This window comes from Thalassophryne amazonica, chromosome 8, assembly GCF_902500255.1.
Source record: "Thalassophryne amazonica chromosome 8, fThaAma1.1, whole genome shotgun sequence".
Classification (NCBI taxonomy): domain Eukaryota; kingdom Metazoa; phylum Chordata; class Actinopteri; order Batrachoidiformes; family Batrachoididae; genus Thalassophryne; species Thalassophryne amazonica.
The window spans coordinates 94,597,502-94,621,253 of record NC_047110.1 but is presented as its reverse complement, the minus strand read 5'-3'; the positions used below and the strand labels follow the sequence as shown (position 1 = coordinate 94,621,253).

The 23,752-nt window shown below is 41.2% G+C and overlaps 1 protein-coding gene across 1 annotated transcript in view; it reads right to left on the bottom strand.

The window, feature by feature from the left end:
- Positions 1-23,752, bottom strand: part of c8h12orf4 (chromosome 8 C12orf4 homolog) — a 53,583-nt gene that overhangs the window by 9,956 nt on the left and 19,875 nt on the right. Inside the window, exons 7-12 of the mRNA XM_034177018.1 lie at positions 22,986-23,092; positions 20,991-21,188; positions 20,437-20,565; positions 10,999-11,067; positions 10,641-10,843; positions 701-758 (exon numbers count right to left, since the gene is read on the bottom strand). Of these exons, the coding sequence (XP_034032909.1) occupies positions 701-758; positions 10,641-10,843; positions 10,999-11,067; positions 20,437-20,565; positions 20,991-21,188; positions 22,986-23,092 (764 nt within the window). The remainder of the gene's footprint in view (positions 1-700; positions 759-10,640; positions 10,844-10,998; positions 11,068-20,436; positions 20,566-20,990; positions 21,189-22,985; positions 23,093-23,752) is intronic.

Here is a 23,752-nt window from a genome sequence, read left to right as displayed (position 1 = left end):
TGCTGCACTGTTGTGACAAAAAGCGAGTGGAGCCAGGAGGCGAAGCTCTCGATTTAACAGCCAATCTTCATTCCTGCTCACCTATGGTCATAAGGGTTGGGTCACGACCAAAAGAACTAGATCATGGGTACAAGCTGCCGAAATGGGTTTCCTCAGGAGGGTGGCTTGGGACACCATTAGAGATAGGGAGAAGCTCAGTCATTCATGAGAAGCTTGGAATAGAGTCCCTGCTCTTTCGCACTGAAAGAAGCCAGCTGAGGTAGTTCAGGTATCTGATAAGGATGCCTCCTGGGCACCTCCCTGAGGAGGTGTTCTAGGCACGTCCAGCTTGGAGGAGACCCAGGGAAGACCCAGGAAAAGGTGGAAAGACTATATCTCCACGCTGGCCTGGGAATGCCTCAGGACCTCAGGCATTGGTAGTCAATGTGGCCCAGGAAAGGAAAGTTTGGGGTCCCCTACTAGAGGATCGGGTTGTCCCCCACAACCCGATCCCGGAAAAGCGATTGAAGATGACTGAAGAGATGAGTGAGGATGTAATTTGCAGTCCGACTCTTTCTGCTGGCACAAGTATGTCCAAATTTAGTGTGCAGGCTTTAAGTACACAATTTCAGCTGAAAAATATTACATGTATATCATGAAAACATAGAACTGATAAACTATGGTACACAGATTACTTTAGATCTAACTTAGAGAATGTTACCTTTGACACATTTGAATACCAGCTCAGCTCTCTTCAGACACCATGGTATAGTCATCTCCTGCAAACAGAGAAGCAGAATAGGAGCAGAGTAACTTTATTTTCGATGTTCAAAGAACATGCAGCTGTTTGTACTGGAGCACCGGTGCTACCTGATTTTTACAATTAGACAGTGATACATTATACTGGACATGCAGCTGGTCTGCTCTGTGTAAGCCTGATCCCGTCAGATCTCAGAAGCTAAGCAATGCGGGATCTGGTTAGTACTTGGATGGGAGACCTCTTCGGAATGCCAGCAGTGTGTGTTTCTCCAGATGAAACTGGAGTTGCGTCACAAAGGGCATCCGGCATAAAACTTGTGCCAAATACCAACGCAGATCTGGATCTATCCACCGTGGCGACCCTGAGTGACAATGGGAGCAGCCGAATGGACAACAACAACACATTATACTGGACATGATTTACTGAGATCCTAGATAACGACTGCTAAACTCTGTGGGCAATTGAAACTTTTACGTGTTTGTGTGGAGACAGTTTTGCGGGTTATTTACCAAGACTAATTGTGATAGCAGGTCATTGATCGTAAACGCAAAATGAAATTCAATCATTTTGCAGGTATGCGCCTTGTGCTTCGTTACACACCAACTCCGCCACATAACTGAGTGTGTTCAGTTATTATTATTATTTGCATGTTCCCTTCCAGAATTGTCCACACTCATGTGGACGGACCCAAAACTGCATATTCATAAAGGTGAACAGTAAATGAACAGTATCCACTATACTGCACCTTTGAAAGATATAAACTCAGTACACTCTGTTAATAAACCAGCACATAGTTTATATTACAAATTATGAATATTTATTCCTGCGACCCAATCTGCAATAAGCAGTTGAAGATTATGTGTGATGAATAATGATTGTCAGCAACACATGCAATGAGCTTCAAGGGACTACCCAGAGTACATCTATCCACTTATACCACTTAAGGGTCACAGGTGTGCTGGAGCCTATCCCAGCGGTACCACACAGTAGTAGTAGAAGTAGTCGTACAACTCCAATTCCAATGAAGTTGGGATGTTGTGTAAAATGAAAATAAAAACAGCATACGATTTGCAAATCCTCTTCAACCTATATTCAATTGAATACACCATAAAGACAAGATATTTAATGTTTAAACTGATAAACTTTATTATTCCAGAGGACATGACGTCCATGATTTCAAAAAACATTTTGAAATGTGGACTCATCAGACCACAGCACACTTTTCCATTTTGCGTCTGTCCATTTCAAATGAGTTCGAGCCCAGAGAAGGCGGTAGCATTTCTGGATGTTGTTGATATATGGCTTTCGCTTTGCATGGTCGAGTTTTAACTTGCACTTGTAGATGTAGTGACGAACTGTGTTAACTGACAATGGTTTTCTTAAGTGTTCCTGAGCCCATGCGGTAAGATCTTTTACACAATGATGTCTGTTTTGAATGCAGTGCCACCTGAGGGATCAAAGGTCACAGGCATTCAATGTTGGTTTTCGACCTTGCCGCTTACGTGCAGAAAGTTCTCCAGATTCTCTAAATCTTCTGATTATGGACTGTAGATGATAGAATCCCTGAATTCCTTGCAACTGAACATTAAGAAACATTGTTTTTAAACTGCTGGACTATTTTTCACGCAGTTGTTCACAAAGCAAGCTTTGTTTGTGAACGGCTGAGACTTTTGGGGATGCTCCTTTTATACCCAATCATGACACTCACCTGTTTCCAATTAACCTGTTCACCTGTAGAATGTTCCAAACAGGTGTTCTTTGAGCACTGTTGCCAATGTCCCAGCTTTTTTTGAAACATGTTGCAGGCATCCATTTCAAAATGACCAAATATTTGCACAAAAACAAAGAAGTCTGTCAGATTAAACATTAAATATCTTGTCTGTTAGCAGGAAGAGAGAAAGAAAAGCTGGACACATTTCTGACGTGATTTTTTTTCCCTGCACTGACGACGTACATAGTCAACCGAGCTGGTTGCATGTGTGTGCGTGCGGGGGACAACGACAGGATGATTTGATTGAGCTAACTGACGCTGCTACACACACGCGCACACACACACACACACACACAAAATCCACGCCGCTGTAAGTCATCTGGACGCATGAAGACCTATCCACATGAAACACTGATGTGAATTTTGGCTGGACTGAGGAACTACACAAAGTCTTTTTTTTTTTATGGAAGTCCGACGTCAGTGCACAGCATCACTGGACTACACGTCACAGTGGAACACCAAAATGTAAGTCCCTTTTCTGTTGTTTATAAATTAATAAAATATCAAATGCCAAGGATCCATTTTTGCCATTATATAAAACAAATAATGAATGTTTTTACATTCTTTCAATGGAACAATGGAATGGTATGTTCCAGCTTACACCTCATGAAATATTCGTACCATTGAACTCAAACATTCATTATTTGTATAATATTGCACTTTCAGGATATATATATGAGTCGTCTATACGAGTCGTACAGTCTCCAAAAGAATAATGCAATCCAAGCCAAAGGGTTAAAGTTGTTGCCTCTTATAGGAAAAATATAAAAATAAGTCAAAGTAACTTGTCAATTTGCCTGCATTGAAACACAATATAATGAAAGAGATGGTTATGAATTGTGGCAGAACAAAATGAAGCTACGAATTCTGAGGGCTGTGTCTGTACCACGGCTCTAAATTTACATAAAGTTCAGATTTGTTCCAGGGGAAAAAATACCAATCACAAACAAAGTACCTGGAACAGATACCTGGAAAGCACGTTGTTCAGTACTTAGGACCTAATCGCAGTGATGGAAACATGTCCCTTGTGACTGCACCTCATATGGAACACTGTGTTCTTAACCTGTCTCTAATGTTCACAGGAAAGCTAAATGCAGCACTGGCCTTTGAAGAGCATGGAGACTAAAAGGAGGATTTCTTCCAACAACAAATGTACGACAAGACAAATAAAACACACAGCCTGGTTGTATGCATTTTTGATTTGACTGTGCAGTTTGTGCAGACTGTGCATGCGTTGTCATGACATTCTACAAGAATAGGCTTGCACAGGCAAACATCACCCACAAGTAGGGAAACAAGACTGACAACAAAATGAGATGAATGTTATTTGATGTGAAACCAGAAACTGAGAATTAAAATTCTGTTAAAATGTCTGTAGTTCCAGAGGTTTCAAAAGACTTTGTAGTGTAAACTATATATATATATATATATATATATATATATATATATATATACAGTGGGGAAAATAAGTATTTAACCTGCTGTCAGTTTTGCAGGTTTTCCCACCTACAAAGAATGGAGAGGTCTGTAATTTTTATCGTAGGTACACTTCAACTGTGAGAGACAGAATCTTAAAAAAAAAAAAAATCCAGAAAATCACATTGTATGATTTTTAAATAATTACTTTGCATTTTATTGCATAAAATAAGTATTTGACCCCCTACCATCCAGCAAGAATTCCGGCTCTCACAGACCTGTTAATTTTTCTTGAAGAAGCCCTCTTATTCTCCACTCTTTACCTGTATTAATTACACCACTTGTTACCTGTATAAAAGACACCTGTTCACACAATCAATCACACTCCAACCTGTCCACCATAGCCAAGACCAAAGAGCTGTCTAAGGACACCAGGGACAAAACCATAGACCTGCACAAGGCTGGGATGGACTAAATAGGACAACAAGCAAGCAGCTTGGTAGAAGACAACAACTGTTATGATTATTTATTAGAAAGTGGAAGAAACACAAGATGACTGTCAATCTCCCTCGGTCTGGGATTCCATGCAAGATCTCACTTTGTGGGGTAAGGATGATTCTGAGAAAGCTCAGAACTACACAGGAAGACCTAGTCAATGACCTGAAGAGAGCTGGGACCACAGTCACAAAGATTACATTAGTAACACATGATGCTGTCATGGTTTAAAATCCTGCAGGGCAGCAAGGTCCCCCTGCTCAAGCCAGCACATGTCCAGACCCGTTTGAAGTTCACCAGTGACCATCTGGATGATCCAGAGGAGGCATGGGAGAAGGTCATGTGATCAGATGAGACCAAAATAGAGCTTTTTGGAATCAACTCCACTTACCATGTTTAGAGGATGAGAATAACCCCAAGAAAACCATCCCAACCGTGAAGCATGGGGGTGGAAACATCATACTCTGGGGGTGCTCTTCTGCAAAGGAGACAGGACAACTGCACCGTATTGAAGGGAGGATGGATAGGGTCATGTATTGCGAGATTTTGGCAAACAACCTCCTTCCCTCAGTAACAGCATTGAAGATGAATCATGGCTGGGTTTTCCAGCATGACAATGACCCCAAACACACACAGCCAGGGCAACTAAGGAGGGGCTCAGTAAGAAGCATTTCAAGGTCCTGGAATGGCCTGGCCAGTCTCCAGACCTTAACTCAATAGAAAATCTTTGGAGGGAGCTGAAACTCCAAACCTGAAAGAAGATCTGTATGGAGGAGTGGACCAAAATCCCTGTTGCAGTGTGTGAAAACTTGGTCAAAAACTACAGGAAATGTCTGACCTCTGTAACAGCAGACAAATGGTTCTGTACCAATTGTTAAGCTCTGTTTTTCTAGGGGGTCAAATACTTATTTTATGCAATAAAAAGCAAATTAATTATTTAAAAATCATACAACGTGATTTACTGGATTTTTATTTTATTCTGTCTCTCACAGTTGACGTGTACCTATGATAAAAATTACAGACTTCTCCATTCTTTGTAGGTGGGAAAACCTGCAAAACTGACAGGGGTCAAATACTTATTTTCCCTACTGTATATTATATAGATATATATCAGTAGGCTTATTGTGGCCTGAAGCTTATTGAAAATTACTTTCTGTGCTATGGGATTATATGTGATTGATGTTTTAATTTTCAAGCATTTGTTTATAAGAAGAGCAGACAAAAGAAAAATAGTTTCCGGTTAAATTTGAAGATGTTCAAATCTGAAGATATAACAGGAAACCTAAGCTTATAGTTATGGGATTTTGGCTTAATTCTGAGAGATTCCATCTCATTTCAGTAAAAATATTTCCTGTAGTACTTCCCCACAGTGTGAGTACAAAGTGTTGCTGTACATACTCTCTGAGGTAGTAAATAAACATGAGAGTTCACGGCTCCCTAATTTGGCCTCCTTGTGCTAACGCTGTGTAACGCTACACTCTAACATGAACTCATAGTCTGTACTTACAAACCAGACCACAGCTGAGAAAACAGTGCGTTAAACAGAGCTGATATAATCATAATAATAATCATAACAATAATAATATTTGTAAAATGCATTCAGAGAATTCAAAGTACTGTACCACAGAGCCCATATTTGTATAGCACCAAATCACATTAAAGCTGCCTCAAGGCGCTTCACATGAGTAAGGTCTAACCTTATCAACCCCCCTTGAGCAAGCTCACAGGTGACAGCTGTAAGAAAAATTCCCTCTGGTGATAATGAGGAAGAAACCTCAAGTAGACCAGACCCAGAGGGATGACCCACTGCTGAGGCCATTCTAACAGTTGCAAGGAGGATTACAGGATTTCCTCCACCTAATAAAAGTCCGAAAGCCGTTGTCGTTAGCCGGCAGAGCTAAACTAACGCTAACGTGTGCAGTAGCTGACCCAACACTAAGCTTGTCTCAGGGCTTGACATAAACCAATTTGCCCCACAGGGCCAGAAGAATTTAGAAGTTGGTGGCTTCAAAACAGCCAGGGTCTACCAGGACCAAGCATATACTTTACTTACTTGTACGATGGATAGACCTGCAGATTTGGCAGAACTACCTCATTCTTCTCTTGGTCATGACCAAGCCATGGCCATTTCTGTGGCCAGGTCAGGACAAAACCTCTCTTCCTCTTGTTTCTTTCATAGAGCCTGTCTCTCTCCCTTAACTCATCATCACTAAGCTTCCTCTTCTGGCCAATTCCTTTAGCAAAACTCCTGGTTGTTGTCCAAGTTTGGGTGGTTGTAGTTTAAACATATTTCAATTTGAATTTCAAAGCATTCTGTTAGATTTCTTGTTCTTGTTCGTCTTCATTTCCTGCAGCTTCCCGTGCAGTTAAAGATGCAGACAAACACTGCCGAAGATCAGTGACGGAAACAGCCGAACGCAGACTCCACGCATCGACAACATACATTTCAATGTGCGCGACATTCTGCAGGAGCATGGAGCGTGGTGCGAGACCAAAACAAGCATGGCGGACTCGGTGAAGTGTAATGACAGGGAAATGTGAAGAAATTCGACTTTGCCGCCTAAAAATATAGTCAAATAAATAGAATTTTGCGTATTTTTGTAGTGGCCCGAGCGAGCCATCGTTTGATAAATTGTACTGGCCCGTAGTGGCCCGAAAGTGGGCCAAATCGGCGCCAGGCCAGCAGGAAAATGGCTATGTCGAGCCCTGTTGTCTGGAGACCCCGTGATATCCAACTCCACTGAACTAAGAAGCTACTCTAACTTATGGGCACAGCCCTCTAAGAGGGCCACCATGTCTGACAACATTGTGCAAGTTATTTTAAAGTGTTGTGCACTAAGAAAAGAATAAGCAAGTAGTGAATGCTAGCACAAGGTAAGCGCTAACAAGAAGCTAACCACTCCTAGGCTTCACACAGCAGTAGATTAATGAGCTAAAAACCTGTAGCTGTTACATTTAAAGACTAACAAAAGTAATGCACAGGTAACTAAAATAAAGGGAACGATTACAACCTTGTGTTAAACAGACGCACACCATTCAGTCTGGTCACTGAAGCGTCAGTCCGTCCCATACAATCTTAAAATCATAAAACAATGCAACATAAAAGATATATTAAAATCAGATAAATGACTTAAAAATCATAAAAATTTCAAATGGGAAAATCAAAACATAAAACAAAACCATAACTCACAACCCTCAGAGAAAAGGTAAGTCTTAAGACTGCCCTTAAAAATCTCAACTGAAGCTGACTGCCTGACTTCGCTGGCAAATTATTCTACAAAGGTGGGGCGCAATACAGAAAAGCTCTTCTTAATCCTTGGAACACACACAAACTTGCTGCTCCCTGTAAATGTGGCTATGTAAGGTTTAACATCTCAGCCAAATAACAAAGTGCACAGCCACTCAGTATCTTAAGCCAACAACAGAACCTTGAAATCTGCCCTCACATGAACAGGTAACCAGTGAAGAGATTGTAATACTGGGGTAATGTGGTCCAACATTCTTGTTCCAGTCAGCACACCAGCAACCACATTTTGAATCAACTGAATGACCCCTGAAACATTCTGGATGACACAAAGGCATAGACTGAAAAAAAATTTCAGCATGCATCACAGACAGGCAGAATACTACTACAGATTGATAAAAAATGTACATTTCACTGCTGACATTAAACAATCTGAGTCTCCTCAGGAAGTAGAGCTTCACAATATTTCGCAAGTGAAAAAAGCAAGCTTAATTATTTAATTATTAGAATTGTATGTGCATTAAACCGAAGTGTCTGATCCAGGATCACACACATTTTTGACAGTAGCATTATGTTGAATTACACACAGTCACTCAGAGACTGTGTAAGATCATTACACAAGTGTCTCAGCCTGATACGTATGAAAAACATCATCTCTGTCTTAATGGAGTTCAAAAGGAGGAAATTAGATGACATCCTACTCCACACTGCAACCAGACAGTCAACTCCTCTAATAGGCTCTTACGTGCGTTGGTGCTAAGGGGATAAGAGTCTATGACTCACCTTAGAGCGGAGTCCGACGCAGGTTTCTTCTCAACCGATCCAGACAACTGGTAAACCCCTTCTCTTGAAATTAACCATCTATCTACCGCATCCACGTGACGCATGGGTGCCCCCTTGGCCTTTTCGAACTACTGGAATCCTCAACATTAATGCAACTATGTGCAATGCAAGTGATACTCCTTATCTGAGTCTCCTAAGTAACAGCTCATTTGACGCAAAGTCATTCCAACCATACAATTCAATTTATTACATTTATATAGCGCCAAATAACAACAAAACTGCCTCAAAGTGCTTCATACAAGTAAGGTCTAGAAATACAAAAGGATCACAAGAAGGCAGAAAGAGAGGTGGAAGGACAGAGCAAAGGATGATTTGAGGGTAAGGGCTGTTTGGAGAAGTAGACTCCACATACAAGATTAAAAAGATGAAAAGAAAGAAAACTGTTTTGTAAACCATTGAGGGTTTTTTTTATGCCAGATAAGGTGCAACCATGTCCTGTATATTATGCAGGAAATCTACATTATTCACTAATGTGTACCTTACTTTGAAAAAGAGAGGTTAATACGAGGTCTGTCCATAAAGTAACGGTACTTATTTTTTTCAAAAACTATATGGATTTGATTCATGTTTTTACGTCAGCCAAGCTTGAACCTTCGTGCGCATGCGTGAGTTTTTCCACGCCTGTCGGTTGCGTCATTCGCCTGTGAGCACGCCTTGTGGGAGGAGTGGTCCAGCTCCCTCGTTTCTAAACGGATCGCTGTGTAGAGCTGGGACCGTCGTGTGCAATTTCTCTGGTTTCACAAGAGCTGGACATCAGCCATTTTCCGGAAGATTTCACTTTTAACAAGAGATTTTGTCATGGAAAGCTGCGCGGAGGCTTCGCGCATCACGACTGATTCGCTGATGAAGTGAGACAAAGGAACACCTCCGTTTCGGAGTGTTAGAGAACAAGTTGGGACATGCCCAGCTCTCCACAATTTCTCTTATACTCACTCGACTGGTAAGCACTGAAAGCCGAGATAGGCTTCAGGCTTAATTCCAGAATAGAATTTAAAATTCTTCTTCTTATAAGGTTTTGAATAATCAGGTCCCATCTTATCTTAGGGACCTCATAGTACCATATCACCCCAATAGAGCGCTTCGCTCTCAGACTGCAGGCTTACTTGTAGTTCCTAGGGTTTGTAAGAGTAGAATGGGAGGCAGAGCCTTCAGCTTTCAGGCTCCTCTCCTGTGGAACCAGCTCCCAATTTGGATTAGGGAGACAGACACCCTCTCTACTTTTAAGATTAAGCTTAAAACTTTCCTTTTTGCTAAAGCTTATAGTTAGGGTTGCATCAGGTGACCCTGAACCATCCCTTAGTTATGCTGCTATAGACTTAGACTGCTGGGGGTTTTCCCATGATGCACTGAGTGTTTCTTTTTATTCACCTCTTTTTGCTCTGTATGCACCACTCTGCATTTAATCATTGGTGATTGATCTCTGCTCTCTTCCACAGCATGTCTTTTTCCTGATTCTCTCCCCTCAGCCCCAACCAGTCCAGCAGAAGACTGCCCCTCCCTGAGCCTGGTTCTGCTGGAGGTTTCTTCCTGTTAAAAGGGAGTTTTTCCCTTCCCACTGTCGCCAAGTGCTTGCTCACAGGGGGTCGTTTTGACCGTTGGGGTTTTTCTGTAATTATTGTATGGCTTTTGCCTTACAATATAAAGCGCCTTTGGGCAACTGTTTGTTGTGATTTGGCGCTATATAAATAAAATTGATTTGAGTCACTAAGTCACAGACAGATATTTATGAAATGTTTGCAAGTTACCTTAGAGACTAGAAACAAGTGATTAAATATTTAGTATGATGCGGAGTCAGGATTTGCTGAACTTTTTAACAGCGAAGAACCCAGTGATTTTGATTTGTTTGTTTTTTGTTTGTTTTGTTTTTTTTTACACATGTACCACATTTGTGTAATTCATACACAAATGTGTGCTGCAGAAGTGATCCATGTCTTAGTTCTGTCCAGTTCCGGACAGAACTAAGACAAAACTGAAACAAAACAGCTAAATCTCAATGGGTTTATTAGTCAGGTTTGAGATCACAAATGAATTTCACTTTGGGCTGCACCCAACAGTATTACCACAATGGAATGGAGAACGTGTCTGTGTATAGGAATCCATTGGCAAAAGCATCAGCACTACAGTCAGCTTACCTCAGACATGTCATGGACCAGAAGCAGAGGAACTGTGATGGTGGTAATATCGTGTGTGCAGCAGACCTTCAGGATGTTTCTTAAACCCATGATGGCCGGGTCTCGTGCTGTGATATTCCCTAGTCGGATGTTATCATCCACGCATAGGTGGAAAACCACATGTACCTCAGACAAGTTGGAGTGCCTCGAAATGTAGAATTCACCTTCAGAGAACGGAAAGCAGTAGAAACTATACAATAATGTAGTATATAGTATACTTTTTTAATGGAGTGTAAAACAAGACTATTGACCAATGCGGAACCATTAAATTGTGATTTTTGGCTCAGTCTATCTGTATAAGATCAATGATGATCAATACCTGGTAAAATACTAGAAGGATTTCTTTCAACATTTTTGCTTTTATCATCATTGCCATTCCTCTGAGTTTCTGCAAGAAAACAGAATTGAAAATGACAACCTCAAGAACAGTAAACAAAAGAAATTATCCAAAAAAAAAAAAAAAAAAAAAAACTTTAAAAATTTCACTTCAATGTTGAAACGTAAGATACAGTGTTTCTATGGAGAGCTCACTCAGTCAACACAGAGATAAGAATCTGAATTCAGTTTCTGCATAATGCATTGACAGTGACGTCAAAATGTCTCCTACTTTCTGGTCCTTTACCCACTTCACATCCAGCTGGCGTTTTTAACTGAATCAAAAACATCACTTTGTAAAAAAAAAAAAAAAAAAAAAAAGCCACGATGGTGGAATTTTTATACACGACTGGTACAGCAATATAAAGTATGTGGCTATAACTGCCTTAGTAGAGAAGCTTGAATCTTTGACTGGACTGGGTTGCTTGACGCAAGGACATTTCGCTTCTAATCGCAGAAGCTTCCTCAGCTAAATTTCTTGCTCTGGTTAAGCCCCTTTCACACTGGCGTATTCGTAGAGCTGTTCATTTTGGCATATTGTCTACGCCGAGTTGAGCAGCTCTCCGCCCACTTTTAGCAACTCTACGTCGAGTCTTTTCTCCCTACGCAGCAGTATGTTGAGGGCTACACACATAGGATAGAAGAAATTAAACATGTTTAATTTTCCTCGGCATAGAGGCGCTGGACAGTTTTAAGCAGGTCTGCGTAGCACAGCGTTACTGCATGCAAGCCTGTGCAACACGGCCTCTCTCTCACACACACACACACACATCAAACCTGTGACTTTAAAATAAAAGCCTCATCGCTGCATGTCAGTGCGCTCATCAAACGCCCTGATCGATCAGGTCTGATCAAACTTGAAAAGAGCTATGACTCTTCAAAACAAAAGCACCGTCGCTGCATGTCAGTGCAATCATCAGACGACCTGATCAATCAGGTCTGATCAAATCAGTGGACCTGATCGGAGCAACCGGAGCTTTAAAAGTTTAACGAGTCACAGCGCTTCATTCACAGCAGCATTTACCACTGCCAGACTCAGCAGCATCTGGACACAATGAAAATTATCCATCAAGACAAATAATAATAATAATAATAATGTTAAATGACTGTTTCTGACGTGCACCACACCGTGCAAGTAGAGAACAGAGTGCACTTCCACAGAGGCAGAAAATAGCAGCTTTGACTACATATGTGGCAGTAATGAAACTGTAAAAACCTCCTGATACAGTCTACTGTTTTCCAAGTGCAGTGATGTGTTCTGCACAGCCGGCAAGAGTGAACTGGATTTAAATAGCGGCAAGGTACATGTGACTGTGTGCACACATTAAAAAGTGAACACACGCAGCTGCAAGCAGATCTATGAACACGGAAAAGGCTGAGTACCGCGCGCATTTTCGGGCGTATTTAAATGAAACGTCGCAATATGCAGCTCTACAAATACGCCAATGTGGAGGGGCTCAGTCTGACTTCTGTCTTGACTCTTGTCCCCTGTTTACAATGGGGTACTCAGGTCAAAGCAGTTTGAGTCTTTTGTTCATGGTAATGAGTCATTCATGACATTAGGAGAGGCGTCAGTCCCATCATTAGGAGGGACAGCTGCCCTGTCATTAGGAGGGTGCTAATTCCAGCACAATAGGTGCTAATTAGAGCAATTGTTAGTCAATAGCCAATAGCAGTCTGCCTCGCGGTAGGAGGGGTCTGGTTAGGTTTAAAACTCCAGCTTTGCTGGCTTCTGTCTACCAGACCAAGAAATTTAGCTGAGGAAGCTTCTGTGATTAGAAATGAAACATCCTCGCGTCAAGCAACCCAGTCCAGTCGAAGACTGAAGCTTCTCTACTATGGAAACCACCTGGACAATTGAAAGCCTTCGCAGAAACTATAACTGCCTAACTTTTTGTTAATTCTTATAAAGAGGGCTTGGAAACAAAGACTGTATTTACTTTAAAAAGTACTGATGTTTCTACCAAACATCAAATCTGATAATTTAGGATTCACACTGTGAGGATAATGTGTATACTGTGGTGGATAAAGCAAACAAATAAACAAATAAATAAAACACTGTCACACAAGTCTCAAGGCACAAGCTCATAAACCAGATCTGACTAATAAAAACACTTCATAAAAGCTCAAACACGTTTAGAATTCTATGTTAAAACTAGCTACCAAAAACAAACTGTTCGAGCAATATTTTGATTTTTCATCCCATTTTAGGCAGAAAAAAAAAATCAACTATTTCATTTAAAATTTAGCAAGATTGCCCAACTTGTGCAAATGCCCAACATAAACACATTCAATGAGAGAAATGAGACCAACACCTGGCACTAAAATGTTGCCTTTAAAACCTAAAAGATGAGTTGACCCAGAAGCCAGACAATTAAGCAATTTACACTCAACAAAAACATGAATCCAGCACTTTTTCCACTAAATTTGCATGAGTTGAAGTTAAATATCTAATATTTTTTTCTGCACACAAAAAGCTTATTTCTCTCAGTTGCTGTTCACAAATGTCTTGAAGTCCATGGCAACGGGCACTTTACCTTTGCCAAGATCACCTGTCTTCCTGACAGGTGTGACGCAAAGATGATTAAACAACATGACAAAGGGAAAATGCTCACTAACATGGATTTTCAAAAATTTGTGAACAACAATTGACAGAATCGGAGAGTTTACAAGCAAGACAAGAAAGAGGAACAAAAGAATCTCTGGACAAGTCAGGAGGAAAGCAGCTTCACCAGCTGGAGGACAGTGATATCACAAAGTTACTTTTGACTTCCAGGTCAGGGTCAATTACTAATCCTGCTACTGGTGTCATCTTAACCCAGTACAAACTGTTACATGACGATGTCCGCAAATGGGATATGAAGATCTGCGCTATTGACCCAGGTATATGGGAAGAAATAGCAGCTGACTGCACCATGCGGAAACAAACCCACCAAGACCTGACATAAACGGTGAGGAGATATGTTCAGTGGGAGGATGCAAGAACATACAAATAATAGCAAGCAGCTCAGTCATCACAACCTGGAGGATCATTCTCCTGTGATACCTGCTGTTCAAGAATCGGCCTAATCAGACACAGGAGGCATTTCTGTGCAACACAGAAATAGACACAGCTAGGCACTGACTCCATTGTCTCATGAGACAGACACATGCCAACAACAGAGAGAAATAAGTTGTCTTGGCATAGAAAGAAATCTTAGTTTTTTTTTTTTTTTTTTTTTACTTTATCTCATGAAAAGTGGGAGTGAAAAAGTGTTGCATTTATATTTTTGTACCATCTAATCAGCAGGAGAAATGTTATTTTCCTAAATTTATACATTCATGTGTAGCATTACTGGGATTTTATTTTAAAGTAGCACTCCCAAAAAAAGAACTGTATTTTCTGACGTTGCCCCAGAGTACAAGTCACATCTTTCTTCTGTATGTGAACTCACTTTTTAACAGCATTTCCCTGAGGACGAGTTTATCAACAAACAAGAATTAAGTGCAGCACATGTGCACACCCAACAGCATATGCTGTTACTTAACATAAGTACTTTTAATTTCAAAAAATAAGCAATCTGGACAAATAAAACTGTGCTGGACAATATATTTGATGTTATTTGATCTGCTTTGGACAACAATAAACTGATGGACACAGATGCAAAAGTGAAGAGTAGATTTTTGCAGAAAGCCCTCAGCTTGTTGTGGTGTCTAATTAGGACATTTATATTCCAAAAATAAGCAAGCTGGAGAAATGTGTAACAGATAACATACTGGATGCTATTTGCCACAGATGACCATGAATTGCTGACAATGTTGGAAACAACAATAAAAATTAGTTTATTAGATTTGTTTTGTACATTGTTGTAGTGTACTTTTATTGTTGGAGATTCATTTTATTAGTGTGTTGATTCCTAGAATAGCTCTTTATATTATTATCAATACTGAAGGTATGATTTTTTTTTTTTGGCATATACAGTGAGGAAAATAAGTATTTGAACACCCTGCGATTTTGCAAGTTCTCCCACTTAGAAATCATGGAGGGGTCTGAAATTTCATCTTAGGTGCATGTCCACTGTGAGAGACAATCTAAAAAAATAAAATAATCCGGATCACAATGTATGATTTTTTAATAATTTGTTTGTATGTTACTGCTGCAAATAAGTATTTGAACACCTGTGAAAATCAATGTTAATATTTGATACAGTAGCCTTTGTTTGCAATTGCAGAGGTCAAACGTTTCCTGTAATTTTTCACCACGTTTTCACACACTGCAGCAGGGATTTTGGGCCACTCATCCATACAGATCTTCTCCAAATCTTTCAGGTTTGGACTTTCAGCTCCCTCCAAAGATTTTCTATTGTGTTCAGGTCTGGAGACTGGCCAGGCCACTCCAGGACCTTGAAATGCTTCTTACGGAGCCCCTCCTTAGTTCCCCTGGCTGTGTGTTTGGGGTCATTGTCATGCTGGAAGACCCAGCCATGACCCTTCTTCAATGCTCTTACTGAGGGAAGGAGGTTGCTTGCCAAAATCTCGCAATACATGACCCCATCCATCCTCCCTTCAATACGGTGCAGTTGTCCTGTCCCCTTTGCAGAAGAGCACCCCCAGAGTATGATGTTTCCACCCCCATGCTTCATGGTTGGGATAGTTTTCTTGGGGTTGTTCTCATCCTTTAAACATGGTAAGTGGAATTGATTCCAAAAAGCTCTATTCTGGTCTCATCTGACCACATGACCTTCTCCCATGCCTCTCTGGATCGTGCAGATGATGGTCACTGGTGAACTTCAAACGGGTCTGCACATGTGCTGGCTTGAGCAGGGGGACCTTGGCTGCCCTGCAGGATTTTAAACATGACAGCATCATGTGTTACTAATGTAATCTTTGTGACTGTGGTCCCAACTCTCTTCAGGTCATTGACCAGGTCCTCCTGTGTAGTTGTGAGCTTTCTCAGAATGATCCTTACCCCACAAAGTGAGATCTTGCATGGAATCCCAGACCGAGGGAGAGTGACAGTCATCTTGTGTTTCTTCCACTTTCTAATAAATAATCATAACAGTTGTTGTCTTCTACCAAGCTGCTTGCCTTTTGTCCTCTAGTCCATCCCAGCCTTGTGCAGGTCTACAGTTTTGCCCCTGGTGTCAATTTCAATTCAATTTATTTTCCTTTATATAGCGCCAAATCACAACAGAGTTGCCTCAAGGCACTTCACACAGGTAAGGTCTAACCTTACCAACCCCCAGAGCAACAGTGGTAAGGAAAAACTCCCTCTGAGGAAGAAACCTCAAGCAGACCAGACTCAAAGGGGTGACCCTTTGCTTGGGCCATGCTACAAACATAAATTACAGAAATAATTCACAGAACAATTCACGGATGAATATACAAGAATTGCTGTTAGTGCACAGGACAGGAGGATCGTCAACACAAACACAACTCCTATCTCTGGATGGAGCTGCACCTTAAACAGAGAAAAAACAGAATCAGGCATCAGAAAGACAAAAAATACTGTATAATTTGGCCAGCATTAATGAACAAGAAAAACAGAAGAAATACTAAGGTGATCGCCGGCCGCTAGCCCTAAGCTTCACTAAAAGACCCAGAATTTAGGTGAATTGAGGCCGCGGCATGCTCCAATTACTAATAACATAAATTAAAAGAGTAAAAAGCGTAAAACAAAACTGTACCAGTATGCTAGCCATATGAAAGGGAAAATAAGTGCGTCTTAAATCTGGACTTGAAAGTCTCCACAGAATCTGATTGTTTTATTGATGCAGGGAGACCATTCCACAGAACTGGGGCACATTAAGAGAAAGCTCTGTTACCCGCAGACTTCTTATTCAACTTCGGGACACATAGTAGTCCTGCACCCTGAGAATGTAAAGCCCGGGTCGGTATGTAAGGTTTAATTAGGTCAGCTAGGTAGGGAGGTGCCAGTCCATGAATAATTTTATAGGTTAGTAGCAGAACCTTAAAATCTGATCTCACTGGGACAGGAAGCCGGTGAAGAGACGCCAAAATGGGTGTAATGTGGTCGAACTTTCTGCCTCGTGTCAAAAGTCTGGCTGCAGCATTCTGAACCAATTGGAGAGCCCTAATGCTAGACTGCGGTAAACCAGAAAATAGAACATTGCAGTAGTCCAATCTAGAAGAGATGAACGCATGGATCAGGGTCTCAGCATGAGCCATAGACAGGATGGCACGAATCTTCGCTAGAAGGAGAGAGCATATCTCACCCATATTGGCCTCTCTTCATTGGCTTCCTGTTAATTCTAGAATAGAATTTAAAATTCTTCTTCTTACTTATAAGGTTTTGAATAATCAGGTCCCATCTTATCTTAGGGACCTCATAGTACCATATCACCCCAATAGAGCGCTTCGCTCTTAGAATGCAGGCTTACTTGTAGTTCCTAGGGTTTGTAAGAGTAGAATGGGAGGCAGAGCCTTCAGCTTTCAGGCTCCTCTCCTGTGGAACCAGCTCCCAATTCAGATCAGGGAGACAGACACCCTCTCTACTTTTAAGGTTAGGCTTAAAACTTTCCTTTTTGCTAAAGCTTATAGTTAGGGCTGGATCAGGTGACCCTGAACCATCCCTTAGTTATGCTGCTATAGACTTAGACTGCTGGGGGGTTCCCATGATGCACTGAGTGTTTCTTTCTCTTTTTGCTCTGTATGCACCACTATGCATTTAATCATTAGTGATTGATCTCTGCTCCCCTCCACAGCATGTCTTTTTCCTGGTTCTCTCCCTCAGCCCCAACCAGTCCCAGCAGAAGACTGCCCCTCCCTGAGCCTGGTTCTGCTGGAGGTTTCTTCCTGTTAAAAGGGAGTTTGTCCTTCCCACTGTCGCCAAGTGCTTGCTCACAGGGGGTCGTTTTGACCGTTGGGGTTTTTACGTAATTATTGTATGGCCTTGCCTTACAATATAAAGCGCCCTGGGGCAGCTGTTTGTTGTGATTTGGCGCTATATAAATAAAATTGATTGATTGATTGATATTTCACAGGTGGAAGAAAGCAGTCCTAGTAATATTTCTAATGTGGAGGCCAAAGGACAACAAAGGATCAAAAATTACCCCAAGGTTCCTCACATTGCCAGTGTGATATATGACACACGAGCCTAGGCTGAGTGCTAACTGGTGAAATTGATGCCGATGTCTCACTGGACCAAGAACCATCATTTCAGTCTTTTCAGAGTTTAAAAGTAGGAAGTTTCTAGACATCCAACTTCTCACTGCTGCAAGGCAATCTTCTAAGGATTTTATGTGAACGAGATTACCAGCAGTTATCGGCATATATAACTGAGTATCATCTGCATAGCAATCTGCATAGCAGTGAAAGGTAATCCCAAAACGCCGCAATATGTGCCCAAGGGGTGCTATATAAAGGGATAAAAGCAGGGGGCCTAAGACAGACCCCTGAGGAACCCCAAATTTCATGTCACAAAGGTTAGAGGAAGTGTTACTGTACAAAATACAGTGAAAACGACTGGTCAAGTATGACGTCAGCCATGCAAGGGCACTCCCAGTAATCCCAAAATGATTTTCCAGCCTATCAAGTAGAATATAATGATCCACTGTATCAAATGCAGCACTGAGATTTAACAGCAGCAGAACCGTAATGGTGTCCGAGCAGAAGATCATTCACCACTTTAGTAAGAGCCGTCTCCATGGAATGATATTTTCTAAAAGCAGACTGCAGTGGCTCAAAGAGATTATTCTCAGTAAGATAGTCTACGAGCTGTCGTGACACCACTTTTTCCAGAATTTTAGAGCAAAATGATAGATTTGATATCGGCCGATAGTTTTTCAATACACTAGGGTCAGATTAGGTTTCTTAAGTAATGGTTTAATCATTGCAGATTTGAAACATTTCGGAACAGATCCAGAAGTTAAAGAAAGATTAATAATTTCCAGCACAATCGGCCCAAGAGTGGGCCACAGGTCCTTAAACAGTTTTGTTGGTATAGGATCAAATAAACAGGTTGTGCTTTTTGTTGACATTACGAGTTTTGTCAGCATGTCTAGAGAGATACTATCAAATTCTGTAAATCTAGGTAATACCTCAGTAGTGGCGCCCACCTCAATAGCAGGGTGTAGTGGCTGGGTTAAGGCATGCTGGGATATGTTGAACCTAATGTCATCTATTTTCTTCTCAAACTAATCTAGGAAATCTTGTGCTGTAAAAGGAGAGTGAACTACAGGTGGTTGTCCATGAATAAGTGTTGCCACCGTGTCGAACAAGAACTTTGAGTTATGCTTGTTTTTGTTGATCAAATCAGAGTAATAGGTCCGCTTTGTAGCCAATAATGCATGCTTATAGTCTAAGATATCGTCACACCACGCAAGGTGGAATACTTCTAATTTTGAATGACGCCATTTCCGTTCTAGACCTCTTGCTTTATGCTTGAGGTCACGCAGGTAATCAATGAACCAAGGTGACTGCGATTTGGGGGAGCGCGGTTTCAACACAGGTGGTGCAATCATGTCGAGTGTCGTTTTGAGCACTGAGTTTAAACTATCCACAAGTCTGTCTACTGACTGGGTATTTGTCAAAAGTGAGGCTAAGACATCAGGCAGTTACTCCTTAGACAGCTCTTTGGTCTTGCTATGGTGGACAGGTTGGATTGTGATTGATTGAGTGTGTGAAGAGGTGTCTTTTATACAGGTAACATGTTCAAACAGCTGCAGTTAATACAGGTAAAGAGTACAGAATAAGAGGGCTTCTTAAGGAAAATTAACAGGTCTGTGTGAGCCAGAATTCTTGCTGGTTGGTAGGTGTTCAAATACTTATTTGTAACAGTAACATACAAATAAATTATTAAAAAAAAATCATACATTGTGATTTCGATTTTTTTTTTTTTTAGATTATGTCTCTCACAGTGGACGTGCACCTAAGATGAAAATTTCAGACCTCTCCATGAATTCTAAGTGGGAGAACTTGCAAAATCGCAGGGTGTTCAAATACTTATTTTCCTCACTGTAAATTGCACCGGAGTATAAATCAAAGAACCTCCCAAGCTAGTAAAAACCAATCAAACACACACTCCTGCAATTGACACTCCAGAAAATATGGTAATTTGTCAGTGGACATAAGGCATTTGGAGTTTGAAAGACATTCTGCAATCAACTGTAGTCCATTCTGACAGTCAGCAAACATTTTCAAAGGTAAAACAGCTTAGAAATAACAGCATAAGTATAACTTAAAATGCAAAGGCAGCTGCAAAAGGTCAGGCTGCTTAAAATAATCATTTTGTCAGTAATTCTGCACTTTCCTGCAGGATGAGATTTACAGTACACGTGTCAGCTGCAGCAGGCCTGCCCTTTTGTTCCCTAATCATTTGTGCATGTTCTGTCTATGTTACGACTGGTAGATGCAAGATGCAAAGTGCTGCCAGTAATCTAACCAGGGTGGTCTTTCTGCTTGCTGCTCCGCTGGGCTCTGGCATAGAGCACCACCTGCTGCACCTCATCCAGCTGCTCTTCCAGACAGGGAAAGTGGAAGTCTGTACACTCCTTTGCTACGATTGCAAAATCTAAGAATCAAAACAGAAAGGATCATAAATTACAGATGGCACATGGGAATTACCTCACCTCTAGAACAATAACAATAACCTCACTGGCTGAAATTAAGTCTAGTAGAACTCAGTGATTCTGTCTCTACAGGCCTATGTTCAAAAATATGAGGTACATATTTTTAAACATGAAAAGTCTCAGCCTTTACACAATGCATCTACAGTGGTGTAAAACAAATATACAGACACCGTGATTCTACTGCGATAAGAGAAAACCTGAGTGGATGATCGAATAGTAGGAACAATGTAAAAGTGTAGAATTTACTGAAGCTAAAACAAGGCGCTGTAAGAATGATGGCGGTGATGTAAATAAGCTCACCACTGAGCAGTGATCAGTGAAGATCACCTGAATGTTAAATTGTGTTATATACCAAATATGTCCTGACCTCTTTTGATGCCACTGTAGGATGTGATCCTGTTATCCACTAACAACACCAACCCACAGAGTGAGGACGAGTAAAGCGACAGGGCCGTTTGTAGCCGCCGCAATTTTACTCCACCACTGCCGTGACGCCGGTGCTTACAGAAATCCAGAATATCCGCTCGGACCAGCCGCAGGTTGTGCATGGTCTTAAGTTGTGCTCCTATTCAAGGAAAAAGAACAATAAAAGAAAAAACATAAAACAACAACAACAACAAACAACAAGTGTTTTGAAAGTTGTGAAAGTGAGTTTAAGAATAAGGGTGATGTGCAGAGCTGCATTAATTACTGAGGTATTAAGCTGATCAGCCACAGCATGAAATTATGGGAAAGCATATTGAAGCTAGGCTAAGAAAATAGGTGAAGATCTGTGAACAGCAATATGGTTTCATGCCAAGAAAGAGCACTACAATGCAATGTTTGCTCTGACAGTACTGATGGAGAAGTATAGAGAAGGTCAGAAGGAGTTGCACTGAGTGGCAGAGAAGTATGTGAGGCTAGTTCAGGACATGTTCAAGGATAGTGTGACAGCAGTGAGATGCGCAGTAGGAATGAAAGATTCATTCGAGATGGAGGTGGGATTACACCAAGGATCAGCCCTGAGTCCTGTCTTGTTCACAATGGTGATGGACAGGTTGACAGATGAGATTAGACAGGAGTGTCCACAGACTATGATGTTCGCAGATGACACCTTGATCTGTAGTGTAGAGAGCAGGTTGAGTCTAGTCTGGAAATGTGGAGATATGCTCTGGAGAGCAGGTGACTGAGTACATGTATGTGAATGAGAGGGAGCCCAGTGGAATAGTGTGGATACAAGGACTTGAAGTGGTGAAAGTTGATAATTTTAAATACTGGCAGGATGGTGGCTTAGTGGTTAGCATTGTTGCCTCACAGCAAGATGGTAATAGGACTGATTCCTACCTGTGGCCTTTCTGTGTGTAGTTTGTATGTTCTCCCCGTGTTTGCGTGGGTTTCCTCCCATATTTTTCGACATGCAGGTTAGGTGAATTGGAAACTTTAGAATTGCCCAGGTCTCCCTTGAAAAAGATATCTCGATCTCAAAGGGACCAACCTGGTTAAACAGAGGTTAAATTAAATGACTTGAGGTCAACTGTCAAAAGTAATGGAGAGTGTGGTAGAGAGGTGAAGAAGAGAGTGCAGGCGGGGTGGAGTGGATGGATAAAGGTACCAGGGGTGATTTGCGATAGAAAAATATCTGCAAGAGTGAAGGGAAAAGCCTACAAGACAGTAGTGAAACCAGCTATGTTGTACAGCTTAGAGATGGTGGCACTAACAAAAAGCCAGGAAGCAGAGCTGGAGGTGGCAGAGGTGAAGATGTTGCGATTCTCTTTGGGAGTGATGAGAATGGGCAGGAATAGGAACGAACATATTAGAGGGACAACTCAGGTGGGATGGTTTGGAGACAAAGTCAGAGAGACAAGATTGATATGGTTTGGACATGTGTAGAGGAGGGACCTAGGGTATACAGGGAGAAGGATGCTGAAGATGGAGCCAACAGGCAGGAGAAGAGGGAGTCCAAAGAGGAGGCTTATGGATGTGCTGAGGGAGGACATGATCTGTTCAGTAAAGTGAGCGGTCGTTTGAGGGTCTTGTGAAACACAATAATGCTCAAATTAAAACTTGCCCAAGATGTCCACTTCAAATTTGATGAAAATACAAAAAAATGGTGTTGAAATTACAAGCACAAGAAAGTTCTGACTGATGCAGTTCTTTCCCTTTTCCTTATACAATTATTCTGTAAACATGGTTGGTTAAGACATAGAGGTAATTAATATTTTATTAATAAGGATAATAATTATGCTGAAGAACTGATGTGAAATGAAACACTCACGTGTTCTCTAACATCACTTCAGTACTCCTTTTAGAGAACTAACTTAACTGGTCCTTGGTGCATATCAAAGTTAGGAAAAACCAAAAGGTAATGACAGCAGTCAAATACCGAGATGTATGGTGAAGCTCTCCTCCAGCTGAGGCTGTTCCTCAAACAGCCTGGAATCAGGATCTGTGAGCTCGGACAGCTGGCTGGGCTGCATCTTAATTTCCTCACTGGAAGTCATGCAAACAAATTAGCATGTTATGAAATGAAATGAAATGAACCGTGCTCCACCTTGTTAGGTGATCTGCACTGAAAGGTCAAACATATTTGAAAGACATACGTAGATCAGTGGGACAGGAGATGGGCTACAAATATGTAGACCTGTGGTTTGATTACCGGATACCCTGGTTGTGTCATTGGATAAGACACTTCGTCTGCATCACCACAGTCCCACCAGCTGTAAATAGGTACTGGAAATAACACATCCAGGAGGCAGTTGTAGAGTTATTCGTTTTACAGATACAAGAATTTCTACCCTGGATTGTTAATGTGGGTTGACAATATATGTTACAACATCAAAGCAATCAAACCACTCTCCAGACTGAGGTTGAATTTTCCATTACAAGATAGATTTATGACAGCAAGGACACACATTTACAAAACCTTCTAAGTACAGAATTAGACTAAATCAAAGTGGGCACTATATCATTTCTTTTACAGAAAATTTGTCAGCACATTGTTTCTACGAAACTCTTGGTGTTAGCATGCATGTGTCCCAGTGGTTCTGCAGTTATACTTAAAAGGAAAGTTCAATCATTTTCACCTCTTTCAATAAGACCGAGCCTCCCCTCATTGATTCACTTGTATTGATTCAGTGGACAGCACTGTTG